Here is a 22,213-nt window from a genome sequence, read left to right on the forward strand (position 1 = left end):
CCTTTTATGAGGTAATTTTCTTCATGGCATTTTATGTTTATTAAAGACTGTATAAGTGCATAAACTGGCTGACTATGGAGAAAACAGTGCGGAGGGGTGCCTGGTGGCCCTAAATGAATTTTAGACCAATTTGGGGAGGAGGCAGATAGGTGGAAGCATCTGATTGTCAGAATGGTGCCAGGGACAGTTCAGGTCTCATTTTCCTGTGCCTTCTCTTCAACCCTGTTCCCTCATTACTGCCAGACATCAGCAACCTGCTGACACTGTTGGACCCTGACCTGCCTGATGGTCTCAGATTCCAGCACTTCCCTCATCTCTCCTGCACTCCCAAACCCACCCTTCCACTGCTCAAACCTCTAGACCATGCTTCCACTGCTCGCAAAGTCTGGGACTGTCCCAGTGGTTGCAGATCCGGGGACCCTTCCTCCCAATACTCACAGAACCCGAGACCCCTTCCCCCAAAGCTCTCCATTTGCAGGACTTCCTTTCCTACTAATCCTAGATTCAGGCACCTATCCCACTGCTCTAGAAATCCTTCTCTGCAATGCTCCTGGACCCAAGGCCTCCCTGCCAATGTTTCCATGCCCTGGGATTGCCTCCAAAGTACTACTGGACCATGAGACCCTATCCAGTACTCTTGGGGCCACCCACAATGTGACAATCAGTGACCCTGACATTACTACTTGGCAGAATACCCTTGTCCTTACAAAACCTTCAACTCACCATGAGCACTGTTAGTGCAATAAATAGTGGCAATGTAAACTGAATACTGGTGAGCTACAGGACACAACACAGGAGAGGGATCTGAAGGTACTGGCAAAAGCATTGAAGAAGACAAATGAGATCTTCGGGTATATAGGTAGAGGTATAGAACACAATTCCAGTGAGCTTTTGTGGCCCCAGCAGGTATACTATGTAAAATTCTTATGCGGGTGTTGTGCCTTTGGAGAGGGTACAAAGGAGGTTAGCAAAACCGATAAGATGGATTCGGCACCTGAACAAGGAGAGATCAAAGAAATCAGGAGGAAAGGAAGTTTGAGATTTTATCAACATTTCCAAGATTATAAGAAGTATAGATAAATTGGACCCTAATAAACTTTAATGGGACGGGGGAACATAAACTGGAATTAAATAGTTGGAGGGACATTTTAGATTTAATACGTGGAACAGATTGTCCAAGAAGGAGGGAAAGCATAGATTGTAGGAAAATTCAAAAGGGGTTGTTAGTTTTTTTTGTAAAAAAATTTGAGGGGCAAAAGAAACAATGTCAGAAAGAAAGGAAAAACTTGCATTTATGACATGTTAACAGGCTTCTCAAACTGTTATGTAGGCCAATGTAGATAGACTGTAGTATTGTATTTTTTTCAACTTTGGAAGGAGGCAAATGGATTTCCATGGACTTTTCCTGTCTATCTGTAATGTCAATGAAACTTTCAGCAAATGGATTCAAACAGAACTAAAATAAAATCAAATTAATGCTATTGACTTTGGTGACACTATTTATAACAAATTATAACGGCTTCTAACACTTAATGCTCAGTAACTTTTTGGGAAAAAAAGACATTTCAAAAGCTTTACTTTTTTTAAAAAAAAGGCTGTGTGCATGGGAAAGAAAAAGAATAAGTGTTATATAACTGTAGGTTTTGTTTTTTGTTCTATAAACTTTAAAAGTGTATTAAGCCAAGGGGAAAACAGATGAGTCGGGAAGGGTGCGAGAGAGAGTGCTTTCTTCATTTAATGTTACTTCAATTGAAAAAAAAGTTGAAATTTGAAGCCAACTAATTACTTCCACCTGTATTTTGTTAGCAGAAAAGATCAATGCTAATTGGGTACATCTGTGAGACAGATTTTAATTTCTAACACCTATGAGACAGAGAGAAATTGTATGTTCTGATATGCCAGTATATGTTGTTTTGCATTTGAGTTCTATAAACTTTAAAAAGTGTTATTTAGAGATTAAGAAAGGCACAAGTCACAAAGATGATGAGAGAGAAGACTGGAGTTGAGGGTGAGGGGGCCTCTGGCTTCTTGGCACCCACTCTGGGGGAAGTGGATGGATGGTTAAGGGTGATGTGTGTGATAGCAAAGCAAGGGGAGGATACAGAAGTTGAGTTGGTAGTTCATAGGCATGGTGATGGGAGTAAGAGGTGGTTGGAAGAGGAATGAGCAGTAAGGTGAAGTATGAGTAATGGGGGAGGGGATGGGAAGGAAATCACTGAGCCAGATGTTCCCCACAACCCCATCCCAAATACAGCCTGCAGCTGCTGATGGGTCCCTTCCCTGCCACACCATGCCATACAACCCTTTACCTCCCACCTGAAAGGCAAGAGTAAAAGAAAAAGACAGAGAAGCTGTAGAAGGCAGAGAGAGAAACCAAAACAAGATTTAAGGAGGGAGAAGCAGCGCACGAGAGAGAGTAGGAGAAATAGCAACACAAAAACATCAGAAACTGATGAGTGACCGTATTCACTGACTTACCACAGGTGATTAACTTTTAAGACATTTAAATTGTTGCTTTTGGCACACACATCCTGTAGGTGTCGTATTACTGCCTCTTAACACATTTCTGTCATGTCTGCTTCTAATATCTGCCTGTTACAATTAAACCTACCTATACCTACTTACTGTACTTGCCTAAGAGTTATTTCAACTGTCTCCATAGCAACAACTCCTCGAGCCTGTTTTTCTTCAAAAAAAAAGTTCCTTTTTCCTAATACTTCCCCCTGCTGCCTCTACCACTGCTTTAAGTCCTGAACTGAGTTTTTGCCCTTCCTCTCCTAGAGGTGGCTTATCCCACCCTGACTGCCTGTCCCTTTCATCTCACATCCTGCATTGAAAGAACCATTTTCCCAGTTGTAACCAGGTACCAATTTTAAGTTAGATAAATGTAACTTTGTTCTTTCTTTAAGAAGGGAAATGATGTAGTCATACAGCCATCATTCTACTTCATCCCTTCCCTGGTACCTCCTATTGCTTGTCCCATCCTGAACGCCTGTACCTATCCTCCACTACTCCAGCTGCCTCCTACTGCTTCTGCCCTGAGTGCCTATACCTTCTTCCCGCACACATCCCCCGCTCCGGCAACCCCTTCACTGCCCACCAGCCCTTGACTTAAACCCCTGTTTCCACATTCACTACCATGACCAGTGAACTGGCTAAGTTTTTTGAAGTGCTTATTGCACTTTTATAAAGATAGTAAAAATGCAGCAAATGCTTTAAAGAACTTCTAGCAAATTCCCAGGTCAGGGCTGTGAATGCAGCTACAGTGTTTTTCTTTGCAGAACTCTACCACCCAAATGCTCATGAACTCCAAGACCTCTTTTACACAATCCTCCTACCCAATGTTCTCACACCTTGGAGCCACCGCCCTCTACTCCTAGGTCATAGCAACCCCGTAACAATGGACCCCAGATTTTCTTTTTATTCGATCATGGGATGTGGGCGTCGCTGGCGAGGCCAGCATTTATTGCCCATCCCTAATTGCCCTTGAGAAGGTGGTGGTGAGCTGCCTTCTTGAACTGCTGCAGTCCATGTGGTGAAGGTTCTCCCACTGTGCTGTTAGGAAGGGAGTTCCAGGATTTTGACCCAGCGACGATGAAGGAACGGCAATATATTTCCAAGTCAGGATGGTGTGTGACTTGGAGGGGAACGTGCAGGTGGTGTTGTTCCCATATACCTGCTGCTCTTGTCCTTCTAGGTGGTAGAGGTCGTGGGTTTGGGAGGTGCTGTCGAAGAAGCCTTGGTGAGTTGCTGCATTGCATCCTGTGGATGGTACATACTGCAGCCACAGTGCGAAGGGAGTGAACGTTTAGGTTGATGGATGGGGTGCCAATCAAGCGGGCTGCATTGTCCTGGATGTTGTCGAGCTTCTTGAGTGTCGCACTCATCCAGGCAAGTGGAGAGTATTCCATCACACTCCTGACTTGTGCCTTGTAGATGGTGGAAAGGCTTTGAGGAGTCGGGAGGTGTCACTCGCCGCTGACCTGCTCTTGTAGCCACAATGTTTATGTGGCTGGTCCAGTTAAGTTTCTGGTCAATGGTGACCCCCAGGATGTTGATGTTGGGGGATTTGGCGATGGTAATGCCGTTGAATGTCAAGGGGAGGTGGTTAGACACTCTCTCTTGTTGGAGATGGTCATTGCTTGGCACTTATCTGGCACGAATGTTACTTGCCACTTATCAGCCCAAGCCTGGATGTTGTCCAGGTCTTGCTGTTTGCGGGCACAGACTGCTTCATTATCTGAGGGGTTGCGAATGGAACTGAACACTGTGCAATCATCAGCGAACATCCCCATTTCTGACCTTATGATGGAGGGAAAGGTCATTGATGAAGCCGCGGAAGATGGTTGGGCCTAGGACACTGCCCTGAGGAACTCCTGCAGCAATGGGATAGGAGCAGGAGTAGGCCCTTCGAGCCCGCTCCGCCATTCAATGAGATCATGGCTGATCTGATTTTTTACCTCAACTCCAGCTTTTCCCCTTATCCTTTGACTCCCTTGCTGATCAAAAATGTGTCTAACTCAGCCTTGAATGCATTCAGTGACGCAGCCTCCACAGCTTTTTGGGTTAAAGAATTCCAAAGATTCACGACCCTCTGGGAGAAGAAATTCCTCCTCATTTCCGTCTTAAACGGGCGACGGCTTAAAACGGGTCCTGGGGCTGAGATGATTGGCCTCCAACAACCACTACCATCTTTCTTTGTGCTAGGTATGATTCCAGCCACTGGAGCGTTTTCCCCCTGCTTCCCATTGACTTCAATTTTACTAGGGCTCCTTGGTCAATGATGGCAGAGTCCAGCATGTGAGTGCAAAAGACAAGGCTGAAGTGTTTGCAACCATCTTCAGCCAGAAGTGCCGAGTGGATGATCCATCTCGGCCTCCTCCCGATATCCCCACCTTCACTGAAGCCAGTCTTCAGCCAATTCGATTCACTCCATGTGATATCAAGGAACGGCTGAGTGCACTGGATACAGCAAAGGCTATGGGTCAAATGCTGCCTTGATGTCAAGGGCAGTCACTCTCACCTCACCTCTGGACTTCAGCTCTTTTGTCCATGTTTGGACCAAGGCTGTAATGAGGTCTGGAGCCAAGTGGTCCTGGCGGAACCCAAACTGAGCATCGGTGAGCAGATTATTGGTGAGTAAATGCTGCTTGATAGCACTGTCGATGACACCTTCCATCACTTTGCTGATGATTGAGAGTAGACTGATGGGGCGGTAATTGGCCAGATTAGATTTGTCCTGCCTTTTGTGAACAGGACATATCTGGGCAATTTTCCACATTGTCTGGTAGATGCCAGTGTTGTGGCTGTACTGGAATAGTTTGGCTAGTTCTGGAGCACAAATCTTCAGCACTACAGCCGGGATGCTGTCGAGACCCATAGCCTTTGCTGTATCCAGTACACTCAGCCGTTCCTTGATATCACATGGAGTGAATCGAATTGGCTGAAGACTGGCTTCAGTGATGGTGGGGATATCGGGAGGAGGCCGAGATGGATCATCCACTCGGCACTTCTGGCTGAAGATGGTTGCAAACACTTCAGCCTTGTCTTTTGCACTCACATGCTGGACTCTGCCATCATTGAGGATGGGATGTTTACAGAGCCTCCTCTTCCCGTTAGTTGTTTAATTGTCATCCACCATTCACGACTGGCTGTGGCAGGACTGCAGAGCTTTAATCTGATCCTTTGGTTGTGGAATTGCTTAGCTCTGTCTATAGCATGTTGCTTCTGCTGTGTAGTCCTGAGTGGTAGCTTCACCAGGTTGGCACCTCATTTTTAGGTATGCCTGGTGCTGCTCCTGGCATGCTCTTCTACACTCCTCATTGAGCCAGGGTCGATCCCCTGGCTTGCTGGTATATGCTGGGCCATGAAGCTACAGATTGTGCTGGAATACAAATCTGCTGCTGCTGATGGCCCACAGCGTCCCATGGATGCCCAGTTTTGAGCTGCTAGATCTGTTCTGAATCTATCCCATTTGGCACGGTGATAGTGACACACAACACATTGGATGGTATCCTCAGTGCGAAGACGGGACTTCATCTCCACGAGCACTGTGTGGTGGTCACTCCTACCCCTACTGTCATGGACGGATGCATCTGCGACAGGTAGATTGGTGAGGGCGAGGTCAAGTGGGTTTTTCCCTCGTGTTGGTTCGCTCACCACCTGCTGCAGGCCCAGTTTCCTTCAGGGCTCGGTCTGTAGTGGTGCTACTGAGCCACTCTTGGTGATGGACATTGAAGTCCCCCACCCGGCGTACATTCTGTGCCCATGCTACCCTCAGTGCTTCTCAACATGGAGGAGGACTGATTCATCAGCTGAGGGAGGACGGTAGGTGGTAATCAGCTGGAGGTTTCCTTGCCCATGTTTGACCTGATGCCATGAGATTTCATAGGGTCCAGAGTCAATGTTGAGGACTTCCAGGGCCACTGCCTCCTGACAGTATACCACTGTACCGCCACCTCTGGTGGGTCTGTCCTGCCGATGGGACAGGACATACCCAGCGATGGTGATGGAAGAGCCTGGGTCGTTAGCTGAAAGGTATGATTCTGTGAGTATGGCTATGTCAGGCTGTTACTTGACTAGTCTGTGGGACAGCTCTCCCAATTTTGGCACAAGTCCCCAGATGTTCGTGAGGAGGACTTTGCAGGGTCGACTGGGCTTGGTTTGCCTTTGTCGTGTTCGGTGCCTAGTGGTCCATCCGGTTTTATTCTTATGACTTTTTTTAGCGAGATTTTACAACTGAGTGGCTTGCTAGGCCATTTCAGAGGGCAATTAAGAATGAATCACATTGCTGTGGGTCTGGAGTCACATATAGGCCAGACCGGGAAAGGACGGCAGGTTTCCTTCTCTAAAGGGCATTAGTGAGCCAGATGGGTTTTTACGACAATCCAGTAGTTTCATGGCTACCATTACTGATACTATTTTTTTAAATTCCAGATTTTATTTTAATTAATTGTATTTGAATTCCCCAGCTGCCGTGGCAGGATTTGAACTCATGACTCCGGATTATTAGTCCAGTAACATAACCACTATGCTATCGTACCCGGTATTCCAGTATCCTCTTGCCTGGCCCCACAACACAGCACACCCAGACTCCAATACCCTCTTATTATCCCCCATTGCCCATTACTTCCATACCCCATGTTGCCAAAAAATGGCCCCCTCTGTTCTTGAGCTCCCATCCCAGCATTGCCATGCCCCAGGACCACCTCTCTATGTTCTCAGCCCCTGGGATTCCCCATCCCACTACTTACAGACTCCAATACCACTCTATCATCAATGCTAAACCTCTGCAATTTCCTCTCACCATTGCCACACCCCTGAGACCCAACTTCCAATGTTCCCACATCTAAGGTTCTCACCCCCCCCCCCCCCCCCCCCCCCCCCCTACCAATACTCCCATGGTCGCCACTCCTTCCCAGTGTTTCCATACTTAAAGAACATCTTCTGACCACTGCCAAAACCCAACGTCCCTTCCCACCCCTTTTTGTCTCCCATCAGATCGCTCCCATTAGTCACGAAGCCTGGAACCCAGCTTCCCAATACCTTCAGCGTTACCTGCTACCTGGAAAAGCTTCCTGCATATCATGAGCTTTCGAAGAAGATAATTGATAACATTTAGGGAGTTATTAGAGGCCGGCAGCTGAGGGAGGCTGAAGGCAGCTGAGGGAGTTCTGGCTTGTACTATAGTGAGTGAATTATAAAGTACTAAATTATAGTTTTTGACTAGTTAAGTGTTAACGGATTATCTTTTCAGGTACTGACTGGGTTAGTTTTACCAACTTGCTATTCTAGGTGTGAAAGTACTTGTGGGTTGGAGTTTTGAAAGAAGTACTTGTGTTTACATTATAATAATTTTTGACTGGTTAACGGTAATTACTTTTTTTTTGCAAGTACTGATAAGGTTGACTTGACTGACAAGCTAGCTTTTGATTTAGTGCGAAAATACTGGTAGCTGGGTGATATTTTTCATTGGCTGTTTTGAAATTGTCCGTGTGTTTGAATTGGTTGTGTACTGACTGTTTTTGAATAAATTTATGTAGATGATACAAACGAGAGGCAATTGAGTTACTGGAAGCCAGTTGATTAGGGAGGGTAAGTCACAAACAATGCCATAGCACCATGGAGCAAATGATTGCTGGCGAGGGGGGCAAGAAATGATAGTGTTGAGAACATGCAATAGTTAGAGAGGATTCTGCTGTTGAGGGGCTAAACAATGTTTCTGCAATCATGGCCAGCAGTTCTGAATGGTACGGTGCCTCCCAGGTGCCAGGGTAAGGGAGCAGGTGAAGAAAATTCTGGAAAGGTAGGGTGAATAGCTTGAAGTTATAGTTCACCAGAATCAGTGCCATGGGCAAGAATGGTACGGAAGTCTTGCAAAGGCAGACTGAGGAAATAGCCATTAGATTAAAAAGCACAATCTCCAGAATAGTGATTTCAGGTTTACTCCCAGTGCCATTTGCTAGCCAGGTTAAGGAGAATCAGATTAGACACATCAATGCAGTAGATGTAGAAGGAAATGTTATAGATTTCTAGGGTATTTGGATACATTCTGGGGCAGAATTCTGAATTTCTTTTCCAAATGATTTGAAACTCAGCTGGAAGATGAATTTAAGAACATATTTAAAGTAAAAGTTTTGCTTTAAATCTATTATCTCATGCTATTTTTTTTTAAGTTTAAAGACAGTCTAGCTCCGAGATGGAGGCAGATGACGTGTATACCTGTGCACATTTTTTATTTGCACTTGGGATTCAAAAACAATTGTTTATATAACGATTTGATTATGTAGCTGTGCTATGTACACCTAGAGTGTACTGTCACAACAACTTGCATTTATATAGCACCTTTAATGTAGTAAAACATCCCAAGGCACTTCATAGGAGCATTATCAAACAAAATTTGAAATCGAGCCACGTAAGGAGATATTAGGACAGGTGACAGCCAGAAGTAGGTTTTAAGGAGCATCTTAAAGGACCTCTACCACCTGGAAGGACAAGAGCAGCAGGCAAATGGGAACAACACAACCTGCACGTTCCCCTCCAAGTCACACACCATCCCGACTTGGAAATATATCGCCGTTCCTTCATAGTCACTGGGTCAAAATCCTGGAACTCCCTTCCTAACAGCACTGTGGGAGAACCGTCACCACACGGACTGCAGCGGTTCAAGAAGGCGGCTCACCACCACCTTCTCGAGGGCAATTAGGGATGGGCAAAAAATGCCGGCCTCGCCAGCGACGCCCACATCCCATGAACGAATAAAAAAAAATGAAGCGAAGAGGTTTGGGCTGGGAATTCCAGAGCTTAGGGCCTAGGCAACTCAAGGCACGGCCGCCAATGGTGGAGCGTTTCAAAAATCGGGGATGCGCAAAAGGCAAAAATTTGTAGGAGCGCAGAGATCTCAGCGGTTGTAGGGCTGGAGGAGGTTACAGATATAGGGAGGGAAGGGGCGATGCCATGGAGGGATTTGAAAACAAGGATGAGAATTTTAAAATCGAGGCATTCCTGGACCTGCAGCCAATATAGGTCAGCGAACACAAGGTGATGGGTGAACGGGACTAGCCATCAAATTTAATTTTTTTTAAAGAAGCAAGAGTCGCTGAGCAAATCGAAAGGTTTATTTTTTCTGCATTTTGGGTACCAAGTAATTAAATAGAAGCTCTGAGTTAAACAATTGCTGTCTGTGCCAGGGTTGTGTTTATATTAAAACAGCCATGCCTTTATTTTTCTGGAGAAGTGAGACAATAAAACTATGCAGCTGCAGTGACTAAGGAAAAACTATGGGAATTTTACTTGTCTGCATTTCCAGGGGATGCTTTGTCTGCTGGGAGCACGTATCAGAAATTTGAGCTTGTACTACTCATGATTTTCTGGTCACTAATGTAAATGGTTGGAAGATCATGTTCAGTGCATGCCTTCAGTTCTCGTATGCACCAGGAGCATGAAGTCAGAAAACGACCTGATACTCGTTTGCCAAGAAACAATTTTTAAAAAACCCTAAGATGTCTCTGTTAAAATCTTTCACTGCAGATGTCCACCCCCTTCTTGGAACAGCGTAAACTCTGACTAGAATATTTAAAATGGTATGTCTGCTTGCACTTTTTATTTGTCACATTTCCAATGTCATACTTGGCTCAAATTTCATATCGGCAAAATAGCAATGAATCAGAACTTTTACCAATCAGAAGTGATGAAATTGAAGTTCATAAAATAAATAAAAATTGAGTCTAATTGCTTTTTTTTCAAAACCCATTTATCTTTGTCAAAACATGGTTATCCAGGACTCAAAATAGGGTTCCACTATAATGAAAATGGAAAAAAAAATAGGTATTTCACAATAAAATGATTAAAACCTACCGATAGAATTGAGTGTGTGTGTGTATACGTGTGTGTGTATATAGAGAGAGTACCTTCATTAACTGAAGGCTTCCACTCTCACTTCCCTGGTCCCCCCCTCTCTGTGCTCGCAAACCGCTGCACCACATTCCTGGTGCAACCTGATCGGCAATGACCCCACAACCTGAGACTTCTCCCTCCATATAAAAGATACAGCACAGAAGGGGGCCGTTCGGCCCATCGTGTCCGCGCCGGCTCAAAGAACAACCAGGTGCCCATTCTAATCCCACCTTCCAGCATCCAGTCCGTAGCCCTGCAGCTTACAGCACATTAGGTGCAGGTCCAGGTACTTTTTAAAAGAGTTGAGGGTCCCTGCCTCTACCACCAATTTGGGCAGCGAATTCCATATGCCCACCACCCTCTGGGTAAAAAAAAGTTTTTCCTCATGTCCCCTCTAATCCTTCCGCCAATCAGCTTAAATCAATGCCCTCGAGTTCTTGAACTCTCCGCTAGGGGAAAGAGGTACTTCCTGTCTACACTAACTGGGCCCCTCATAATTTTGTACACCTCAATCAAGTCACCCCTCAGCCTCCTCTGCTCCAAGGAAAACAACCCCAGCCTATCCGATCTCTCCTCGTAGCTGCAATTTTCATGCCCTGGCAATATTCTTGTAAATCTTCTCTGCACTCTCTCTGGAGCAATTACGTCCTTCCTGTAATGTGGTGACCAGAACTGCACGCAATACTCCAGCTGTGGCCTTACCAGCATTATATAGAGTTCCATCATTACATCCCTGCTTTTGTATTCTATACCTTGGCTAATAACGGAGAGCATTCCGTATGCCTTCTTCACAACCTTATCTACCTGCACTGCCACCTTCAGGGACCTGTGCACATGCACTCCAAGGTCTCTCACTTCCTCAACCTCTCTCAATATATTCCTGTTTACTGTGTATTCCCTTTTACTGTTTGCCCTCCCTAAGTGCATTACCTCACACTTCTCCGGGTTGAACTCCATTTGCCACTTTTCCGCCCACTCCACCAACCCATTGATACCTTCTTGGAGTCTACAGCTATCCTCTTCACTATCAACTACGTGGCCAATTTTTGTGTCTTCTGCAAATTTGCGGATCATGCCCCCGACATTCAAGTCCAAAGCATTAATATATACCATAAACAGCAAGGGACGCAACACAGGGCCCTGTGGCACACCACTGGAAATGGATTTCCATTCGCAAAGATATTCATCGACTTTTACCCTTTGTTTTCTGTTACTGAGCCAATTTTGGATCCAATTTGCCACATTTTCCTGTGTCCCATGGGCTTTTACCTTTCTGACCAGTCTGCTATGTGGGACCCTTGTCAAATGCCTTACTAAAATCCACATAGATAACATCCACTGCACTACCCTCATCAATTCACCTTGTCACTTCCTCAAAGAATTTAATCAGATTTGTAAGGCATGACCTTCCCTGAACAAATCCATGCTGACTATCCCTGATTAAACCATGCCTTTCCAAGTGACAGTTTATCCTATCTCTCAGTATTGATTCTAATAGTTTGCCTGCCACCGAGATAAGACTGTCCGGCCTATAATTGTTCGGCCTTTCCCTTGTACCCTTTTTAAACAATGGTACAACGTTATCAGTCTTCCAGTCCTCCGGTACCTCCCCTGTATCTAGTGAGGATTGGAAAATGATCCTCAGAGCATCCGCTATTTCCTCCCTGGCTTCCTTCAATAGCCTAGGAAACAATCCATCCGGCCCTGGTGACATACCAACTTTCAAGGATTCCAGTCCCTCTAGTACTTCCTCTCTCGTTATGTTTACCGTATCCAATATTTCACACCTTTTTAAGTACTACGTCCGGTTCATCCCTTTCCTTTGTGAATACGGAGACAAAATATCCATTTAAAACCCTCCCCACATCCTCTGCTTCGACACACAAGTTACCCTTATCATCCCTGATAGGTCCCACCTTTTTCTTAGCTATCCTCTTGTTCTTAATGTACTGATAAAACATCTTTAGCTAGTAAGATTAAAGAAAACCCAATGTTTTTTCATGCCCTCTCTTTGCTCTCCTTATTTCTTTTTTTCCGTCATCCCTGTACTTTTTATACTCCTCTAGGCTTTCTGCAGTATTTAGTTTTCTGTGACAGTCATAAGCTTTCTTTTTCTGCTTTATCTTGCCCCGTGTACTTCTAGACAATCAGGGGGCGCTAAATTTAGCAGTGCCACCCTTTTTCTTTGAAGGGACGTGTCTTCATTGTACCTGTAGAATTCACTGGCTTGCCACTGATTTCTCCTCAAGTCGTTGTGTCCAGTCCACTTCTGCTAAATCACCTCTTAGTTCTGTAAAATTTGCCTTCCCCCAATTTAAAACGTTTACTCCTGATTTAACTCTGTCCTTTTCCATAATAATGCTAAAACTAACTGAATTGAGGTCACTATCCCCAATATGGTCACCCACTGTGACTTCATTCACTTGTCCATCTTCATTTAAGAACATAAGAACATAAGAACTAGGAGCAGGAGGAGGCCAATCGGCCCCTCGAGCCTGCTCCGCCATTCAATAAGATCATGGCTGATCTGATCCTAACCTCAAATCTAAATTCATGTCCAATTTCCTGCCCGCTCCCCGTAACCCCTAATTCCCTTTACTTCTAGGAAACTGTCTATTTCTGTTTTGAATTTATTCAATGATGTAGCTTCCACAGCTTCCTGGGGCAGCAAATTCCACAGACCGACTACCCTCTGAGTGAAGAAGTTTCTCCTCATCTCAGTTTTGAAAGAGCAGCCCCTTATTCTAAGATTATGCCCCTTAGTTCTAGTTTCACCCATCCTTGGGAACATCCTTACCGCATCCACCCGATCAAGCCCCTTCACAATCTTATATGTTTCAATAAGATCGCCTCTCATTCTTCTGAACTCCAATGAGTAGAGTCCCAATCTACTCAACCTCTCCTCATATGTCCGCCCCCTCATCCCCGGGATTAACCGAGTGAACCTTCTTTATACTGCCTCGAGAGCAAGTATGTCTTTTCTTAAGTATGGAGACCAAAACTGTATGCAGTATTCCAGGTGCGGTCTCACCAATACCTTAGATAACTGCAGCAATACCTCACTGTTTTTATATTCTATCCCCCTAGCAATAAAAGCCAATATTCCATTGGCCTGCTTGATCACCTGCTGCACCTGCATACTAACTTTTTGAATTTCTTGCACTAGGACCCCCAGATCCCTTTGTACTGCAGTACTTTCCAGTTTCTCGCCATTAAGATAATAACTTGCTCTCCGATTTTTCCTGCCAAAGTGCATAACCTCACATTTTCCAATATTGTATTGCATCTGCCAAATCTCCGCCCACTCACCCAGCCTGTCTCTTTCCCCTTGTAGGTTTTTTATGTCCTCCTTACTCTCTACTTTCCCTCACATCTTTGTATCATCTGCAAACTTTGATATGTTACACTCGGTCCCCTCCTCCAAATCGTTAATATAGATTGTAAAGAGTTGGGGACCCAGCACCGACCCCTGCGCAACACCACTGGCTACTGGTTGCCAGTCCGAGAATGAACCATTTATCCCAACTCTCTGCTTCCTGTTAGATAACCAATCCTCCACCCATGCCAGAATATTACCCCCAATCCAATGATTCTTTATCTTGAGCAATAATCTTTTATGTGGCACCTTGTCGAATGCCTTCTGGAAGTCCAAATACACTACGTCCACTAGTTCCCCTTTATCCACCCTGTACGTTATGTCCTCAAAGAACTCAAGCAAATTTGTCAGACATGACTTCCCCTTCGTAAAGCCATGCTGACTTTGTCCTATTAAATTATGTTTATCCAAATGTTCCGCTACTGTCTCCTTAATAATAGACTCCAAAATTTTACCCACCACAGATGTTAGGCTAACTGGTCTATAATTTCCAGCCTTCTGCCTAGTACCCTTTTTAAATAAGGGTGTTACATTAGCAGTTTTCCAATCTGCCGGGACCTTTGCCGAGTCCAGAGAATTTTGGAAAATTATTACCAAAGCATCCACAATCCCTACTGCCACTTCCCTCAAGACCCTGGGATGGAAGCCATCAGGTCCAGGGGATTTATCCGCCTTGAGTCCCATTAATTTACTGAGTACCAATTCCTTAGTGATTTTAATCGTATTTAGCTCTTCTCCCCCCCCCCGGCCCCCGGCCAGAACCCCCTGTTTGTCCAGTGTTGGGATATTCTTAGTGTCCTCTACCGTAAAGACTGAAACAAAATATTTGTTCAGCATTTTTGCCATCTCCATGTTTCCCACCATTAATTTCCCGGTCTCATTCTCTAAGGGACCTACGTTTGCCTTAGCCACCTTTTTTTTTTATATAACTATAGAAACTCTTGCTATCTGTTTTTATATTTTTTGCTAATTTATTTTCATAATCTATCTTCCCTTTCTTAATCAATCCTTTAGTTACTTTTTGCTGTCTTTTGAAGACTTCCCAATCTTCTATCCTCCCACTAAGTTTGGCTACCTTCGTAGGACTAAATCTAGAATTGCATCCCCTCTTGTTCGGCTCGTCACGTTCTGCCTAAAAAAGTTCTCCGGGATACCGATCAAGAATTTTGCGCCCTCTGTGCCCCTCACACTGTTTGAATCCCAGTTGATGTTAGGGTAGTTGAAGTCCCCTACTATTATTGCACTCTTATTTTTGCACTCGAAATTTGCCTACATATTTGTTCTCCTATCTCCCTTTTGCTATCCGGGGGTCTATAGTACACTCCTAGTAGTGTGACTGCCCCTTTTTTATTTCTTAGCTCAACCAATATGGCCTCGATTGATGATCCATTTAGCATATCATCCCTTCTCACAACTGTACTTGATTCTTTGTAACTGTAATTGGTCCAGTGCCCCAGATCCCAGGACCTGCCCCACTGTTTCTAGAATTTCAATTCCAGTGTTCCCAAAAGAGCACTGCTGTTGGTGTTTCCAGACTTTGGGGACCACTGTCAAAATACTGCTAGACCCTGAGACCTCATCCCAGTATACAGACCCCAGTCTCACTTCCCAGTGCTTTGATAGGGAGGCAACATGGCTTGTAGACCTGAGTTCCTGGCAAATACTGCTTAACATAACACCCCTTTTCCTTTAAAACCTTTTAGTCACCATGAAATTAAATGAATTTCCTGTAACACTTGTCTATAATGCTTTTTGTCACATTTTGTTGATTAGCTGAAAGTAAAACAGTAGTAAATATGAATTGCGGAGATGGGGAACATATGAATCAACTTGAGGAAAGTGGCGGAGAAACTACCAATGACAAACTACAAAGAACTTGCCAAAGCAAGCTGAATAACCAGTTAGGAGAACATTCCAATAAAAGAAATAAGTTGGTTCAAAACACTATTTGAATTTTTTTGTCAGCCATTTTGTTTGTCCTTAGACTATTGAATAGGGGCTAAAAATAAGGTAGCTAAGTTGCTCACTGTTATGCCAGTGAAAAAATATTTGTATCTGTCAATGGCCTGAAGAAGTAGTTACAAGTTTTTTTGTGTAAGCTCATTTACATATCCATTGGAGTAGGCACTGATGTAAATTCCATGTAGAACATGTGATTAGCTGGAGTGCAGCTTTTAAAATGGCAGTTCAGTCTGCATAGTCAATACCAGACTGGAGGAGAACAAGGTAAGGAAGGAACAGTGCTTGGCTTACCCACTTTACTCTCAGATAACTGCAGTGCATGTCTCATTACATTTTTTCATCTTACCTTTCAAGAGTTATGTCAATCGCAGAAGCACCTGCACCAATCAGCCAGACAAGGCAGCAGGGCATGGCACCAAGCAGGAGGAAAAGAATACAAACTCAGACCTCTCTACCCTCCTGGAAGAAATTGAAGGCAGGAGGCACAGACTCCTGGGTGTGTGTGCCAGCACGACAGCTAGGAATATCACTTGTTCCACCTAAAGGGAGGAGACACTGAGTGCCCCATCTGTCTCATCCCCAGGACTGCAGAGCAGTATTAGTAGGAGTTCAATGAACTTACTAGGGAAGGCAAGGTAACACTCGACATTATTCCTTTCTTTCCTTGCTCATCCTAGGCAGCAGCATACTCTTCACCCTGTTGAAGCAACACTTGTGCAACTAACCCATCACAATTCCCTCTGGTTAAGGTCGGGGGCGAGGTGGGGGGTTGAACTCAGCATCTTGCACTATGGCTGCCTAGCTTCTCTCACAATATTTACTTAATGCACAATCCTAACACCCCTTCCCCCACTTTAACATCTCTTACTTCAGCTCTCCCATGCCACTTGACACACTTATCAACTGCTAGCCTTCCCCTCATTTACTTTATCTTGCAGAACATAATAATGCAAAATGCCTGACAGAGGCAGGTCACTGGAGGGGCATCCTCACCCTTAAACCTCTCATGTCCAACAAGGAGAATGCAGTAGAACTTGAGACACTCTGCTCTTGCTGTGGGAGATGACGAGGTTTGTGGCAAATTACTAGTGCCAAGTTAACGACTGAACACCTACACTGTCACCACTGAGACACCACACATACATGACCAATCCCCTTCTCTGTCGTCTTAATTCCGAGGGGCTAATGCTTTCCCATTCTTAGCTTCTAGCCTCCTTTCATGCAGATCCATCACAGCATTGGAGGAACAGAGGATGATGAAGGGCAGGAAGATGATGAGAAGCAGCAGCAGGGAGGACATTTTTTGATCGACTGTAACAATGACGATGACTAAGAGACCACACTTGTGTCCCTGGAGCATGATCCTGCCCCATGCTTCTTTGCCCTAATCTTTCATTACCACTCCCTGCAGCAATTACTTCCTCACTTCCAAGCATCAATACAGATACTTTCACCCAGGGACAATTAGTTAGTGTTAGTGAGGAGGTGGCACTAGGTGATTCACAGAGCATATGAGATCCAGAGAACTGGGAAGTAAGTGAGGATGTGCCACCTTCCCAACGGAGGCTGAGAAGACTGCTTATGGCTTCAGAGTCATAGCTTCTGGGTTCTTGCCTGAAAAGAAGGATGTTCAAAGAACACCGTACCTATATACAAGCTCTGAGGTCTGTTTCCAAAGGCATGTGGCAGCTGACTGGTTTATCTCCTGTGTCCACAGCTCTCCTTTGTGGCAACATCTTGGAAGCTTTTTCTTTGTTACAGGAACCAATGGATCGAGTGGCAGGTTTATTGGAATCTGCAGCAGACCCCCAGTTTAAAAAGTGGCCAGGGGTCAGTTGGTGCTTCCACCTCCACAGAAGCACAGACTAAAGCTCTGGTGGCAATTGAAGAGAGATTAGAGAGTAGCCTGCATGGTGACTTATAGATCATGGCAACCGGGATGCATGTTGCTGACTTTCGGGGCTTTCAGGATCGGATAACTGCCATTAGACTAGCCACCCTGCTGATCAGTGACAACACAGACCTGGGGCCCAGTGGAATGGTAATGGCCTACATTATAATACATATTAATGAGGTCAGTTGGACCTCAGCAGGTGAATCTGAGGAAGGGCCAAAAAGTATGAAAGAACTTGAGGAAAGGGTTTTAATGGTGGAAATGGTTTCTATCCGATTTACACACACGCTGCTAATGTATGAAAAAGGGCGAAGAAATTTACCTCCCAAGGTTTCTAGCATTTTTTAAAAAACTATTGCATATATATTTAACTCTGTGAAGTGCTTTGGATATCCTGAAGACATGAAATGCGCTTTCCAAATGCATGTTCTCCCCCTCTCAATTATGTAATTAAACTTACTTTTGTGTGTTTGAGTAGCTTCTTTAGTATTTTTACATGAATGCTTCAGCCTCTCTCTAAAACCTGGGCATGAAGTTGACAAGCCATATACTTCCCTCAGATTGGTTGATTCTTCCTACATGACATCTGGACCTCCCCACTTCATTGTTCTGTCTCCCACTTCTTGTGATGGTGTTGTTACTTATCTGTAGCCTTCTTAAATAGTTATGACCAGCTGGCCTCCCCACAAATTCCTGGCCTTGTCTGGAACAGCATTTTAAATATTATTCTTTGCTGCTGCAGGCTCCTTGCCATAAGCTGGAAAAGATGTACGTATTTAAAATTTTTCTTCAGTCATCAGCTGGTCTCATCTGCAAGTTGCCCACCAACAATAGTATTTAAAACTTTACAGTCATTAGCTGGCCACATCCATGAGTTTTCTGCTGTGAACAGTGTCTAAAAAAATTTTTATTTGACCAAAAGCTGGTCTCACCTGCAGATTTTCCTCAGTCAGCCAGAAATATGAATGCTTCCCTCTTACTCACAAATGCAAACACATACACGTGTCAGCAAACAGAAGGTTTACATTTTGTAACACAACTAAACACAGGTGAGATAATTAGAAGTTTTCTGTTTGCTTCAAAATTCAACTCTGAAATATGAACTAAAATTAGGATCAGGAAAGACACTACATTTCTTAGCTTAAAACACTTTCTGAAGTTTATAGAACACAAAACAAAAGCTATAATAGATATGTTATCAGCTCTTTCACACAAATTCACATCTGCTCTGTTTTACTTGCGTGCAATTTTCTGCTCCCACCATTGGTGCGTCCCCTGGACCTGTCCAAATCTGAACCTGAAACTATTGTAATAAGCTAATCTTGAAAAATTGGATGCAAACAGCACACTTCCTTTTGAATCTATCTAAAACCTGCCAATAGCCATTCCAGCCTAAACTACACAAATATCAACGTTAGGTTTATATTTCCAGGATCAGGTGTAACTTCCATCAGGATTATTCTCACAAAAAGTTGCAGACCAATAGTAAATAATTAAACAGGGTGAAGGTTCTAATGAGCTGTGGAGTCATCGACCCAGGGTAGAGGTTGTGAGAGTGGGGAGATCCGTGTTGATGCTGTTTCTAAAGTTTGCGTTGAGCTTTGTGAAATAGTGTAGGAGGCTGAGAAGCATGGAGCTTGGTTAGGACAATGTAAGGAGCCAAAGCAAGCTGAACACAAACTTTAGGTACAGTATCCTCTTTCTCTTTGGAACTCTACACTGACTGGTCTGAACATTGACTTTCGCGGCTTCAGTTCTTGGCTGTCTTGCCTGTTTTCAAGACTGTTTCTCTCGTCTAGATCATGTCCTTACATTTTAGAGCTGATTTAACTCCTTTTGCCTTTTTCAATACTTTTTCACAATGAGTTCTCACTTCCATTTGCCTTTTTAATATCTTTTCATTACCTAACTGATCTATGTATGTCACCCATTTTTTCAGAAAACCTATTCACATTATTAACTATTTCTTTACAAGTAGTTATCCTGACTCTTGCCTTTTACCTCCACTGCACCTTTTCAGTCCGGAGAAAGGGCTTGCTTATTTCCCAGCTTTGAGTTCTGATGAAGGACTCACACCCAAAATGTATCTATAAAGAGAAAAGGTAGGTTGTTAGATCTGTTTTGTATTTCCAATATTTTCTGTTTTTATTTGTTCTTCCAAATGCTGGTCACATCGCATGAAATTCTAGTAATGTGCTTTTATGGGCACCAGCAATAATCATGAAACTGAATATATTTAGTTAGTCTGTTTTTTTTATGTTAGATACCTGTAGTGACCTCAACTCAGAGCTCCAGAGGGTATTGACTGGGCTGGAGAATGTAGTCTGTGGAAGGAAGAAAAGCAGTTGCAGTCTGTCAGTGGCAGAAGTGGACAGACACATTGAACAACTTACCACTGCCAGTGAGCACTGTGACCTGGCTATAAAGGTATTCATTTACTTGAGTTTGTCATTTTTGGCCTTGAATTTCGTCTACTTGCTCCTGCTCTGCTACCATAACTTTGCTGGGGTTTCCACTGAACCTCTGGTGAAATTACAGCAGCAGAGCAAGAGCAGCTCTGAGGAAATCTCGGGTTTTTGTCTTGTCCACTAATTATATTATCTTTCTAATCTCCCTGTCTGCCCAGCAAGTGCCTATTATATTGCACCTGAAAATGCCAGATTTCAGGGCAAAAATTAGTGATCGGTTGAAACGAGGAATTATATGTTGGTTCTGATCAAATATCCCACTGACTAAATGTGAATGAATCAAAAGCAGTTTAGTTCAGTGGATAAGTAGCAATGAGGAACGATCAAGCAAGAAAATAAGTGAGCAATCAAATTGCTTAATTGGCAAATAGCAGGAACCAACTAAGTAAATTGCTAAAATAATTTAGTGAAGTTCATTTGACAATTTGGGCTCCCTTCCCATGTGCAATAATCCTTTCTTGTACTCACTGGAACAGTGCACCCACGACTACCATTGTACAGAACATGCCACTCCTATCTGGGCGTGTCAGCCGCAACCTATGTTTGGAACTTTTTCTTTACTGCAGACACGGTGACAGCTGTGCCATCTGCTGTAGCGGAACTTGCAGACCACATCAAGGACTGGGACAGCTCCTCCTGTTGCTCCCACCTGATCTTGATGTTCTTGATATCCAGTGCCCAAAAAAGAGCCTCTTTCCTCTCCAGTACCGAGCTTGAGCAGATAACTGCCCTTAATTAAGCTTTTCCGGTGCATAACTCAGTAATAGCACCATAATTATGCTAAAGATCCTGTGATGATACTAGAAATAAAGCAGGGCATTCTTCTGGAGTTATGGCAAATATTCCTCTCCTAACCAGCGCCACCAAAAGCAAATTAACTCGTCATTCATCTCATTTATTTTTGTGGGTTCTTTCTGTGTGCAAAATGGCTGCCACATTTGCCAATACCAAATCACTGCATTTAAAAAGTAGTTAATTGTACCGAAAGGGTTTTGAGATGTTTCAGAGAGATGTAATAAAGTGCCAAATAAATACAAGTCTTTTTTTTCTTCTTAGAGAAACATTTTCAAAAAGGTGGCTGTGAATTTTTGGGTCAGGCTGGATGGACCAGCAGGTCTTTTCCTGTCAGTTATGTTCGTAGGTTAATATTGAAATTGTTCACTGCATAAGTGTAAGCTTGGCTCAGTGGCAACATCCTCACTTCTGAGTTAGGAGACAGTGGGTTCAAGCCTCATTCCAGGGCTTGAGCATATAATCTAGGCTGCCACTTATGCATTACTGAGAGAGTACATCATTGTCAGAAGTGCTGTCTTTCAGAAGAGAGTAAAACTAAGGCCCCATCAATCTGTTCAGATGGATGTAAAAGATTCCATGGCACTTTTTTTTTTGAAGAGGAGCAGGGATTTCTCCTGCTGTCCTGGCCAACGTTCATCCCTCCATCACCAAATTCTTTGATTTTTATATACTGTTAATAATCTGTCTTTTTCTCGTAACTGAAGCTACTTGGCTTAATTCTTGCAAAGTATAAAGTATGTTTTGTTTGTACCTCTACTTAACATTCTTAATAGACTGTAGAGGAGATTGAGGGAGTACTGGGTCGTGACTTCTATCCAACCCTTGCTGAAGAGCGATCTCGTTGGGAGAAGGAGTTAGCAGCCCTTCGGGAAGAAAATGAAAGCCTCACAGCGATGCTGTGTAGTAAAGAAGATGACCTAAACAGGACAAAGGCCACCATGAATGCTATTCGTGAGGAAAGAGACCGGTTGCGCCGGAGGGCAAGTATCTGTTCTACAACAAATTCTATAATATGGTGAACAAATAATGCATATATTTGCATACAAGGTGTTACATGTACCAGACCTTCCAAAAGTCCACACCCCTCCAAAAAAAAATCTATGAGCCCTGTATAAGACAAGCATTAACATTACAAATCTTCTATTCATCTAAATTCTCATCCTCATGTTGCCTAATGTCCACAAATACATTTTCTCTGTTCTTTCAGCCAGCACATCCCTATCTGTTCCGTTTTTCCAAAGTCATGATATTTAAATGGCAATTTTCCCTCCTGACTTTGTTCCTGGCTTTCCTTGCTGCTTTATTTGTTTATTCTTCCCAACT

General features: G+C 43.8%; 1 protein-coding gene across 3 annotated transcripts in view; it reads left to right on the plus strand.

Moving 5' to 3' along the window:
- Window positions 1-22,213, plus strand: part of mcc (MCC regulator of WNT signaling pathway) — a 257,268-nt gene that overhangs the window by 136,189 nt on the left and 98,866 nt on the right. For all 3 annotated transcript variants that reach the window (XM_067982962.1, XM_067982963.1, XM_067982964.1), the window contains 2 exons: window positions 19,891-20,054; window positions 21,664-21,870. In XM_067982962.1, coding sequence (XP_067839063.1) covers window positions 19,891-20,054; window positions 21,664-21,870 — 371 coding nt within the window. The remainder of the gene's footprint in view (window positions 1-19,890; window positions 20,055-21,663; window positions 21,871-22,213) is intronic.

The sequence above is a fragment of the Heptranchias perlo genome, chromosome 4 (assembly GCF_035084215.1).
Source record: "Heptranchias perlo isolate sHepPer1 chromosome 4, sHepPer1.hap1, whole genome shotgun sequence".
Classification (NCBI taxonomy): domain Eukaryota; kingdom Metazoa; phylum Chordata; class Chondrichthyes; order Hexanchiformes; family Hexanchidae; genus Heptranchias; species Heptranchias perlo.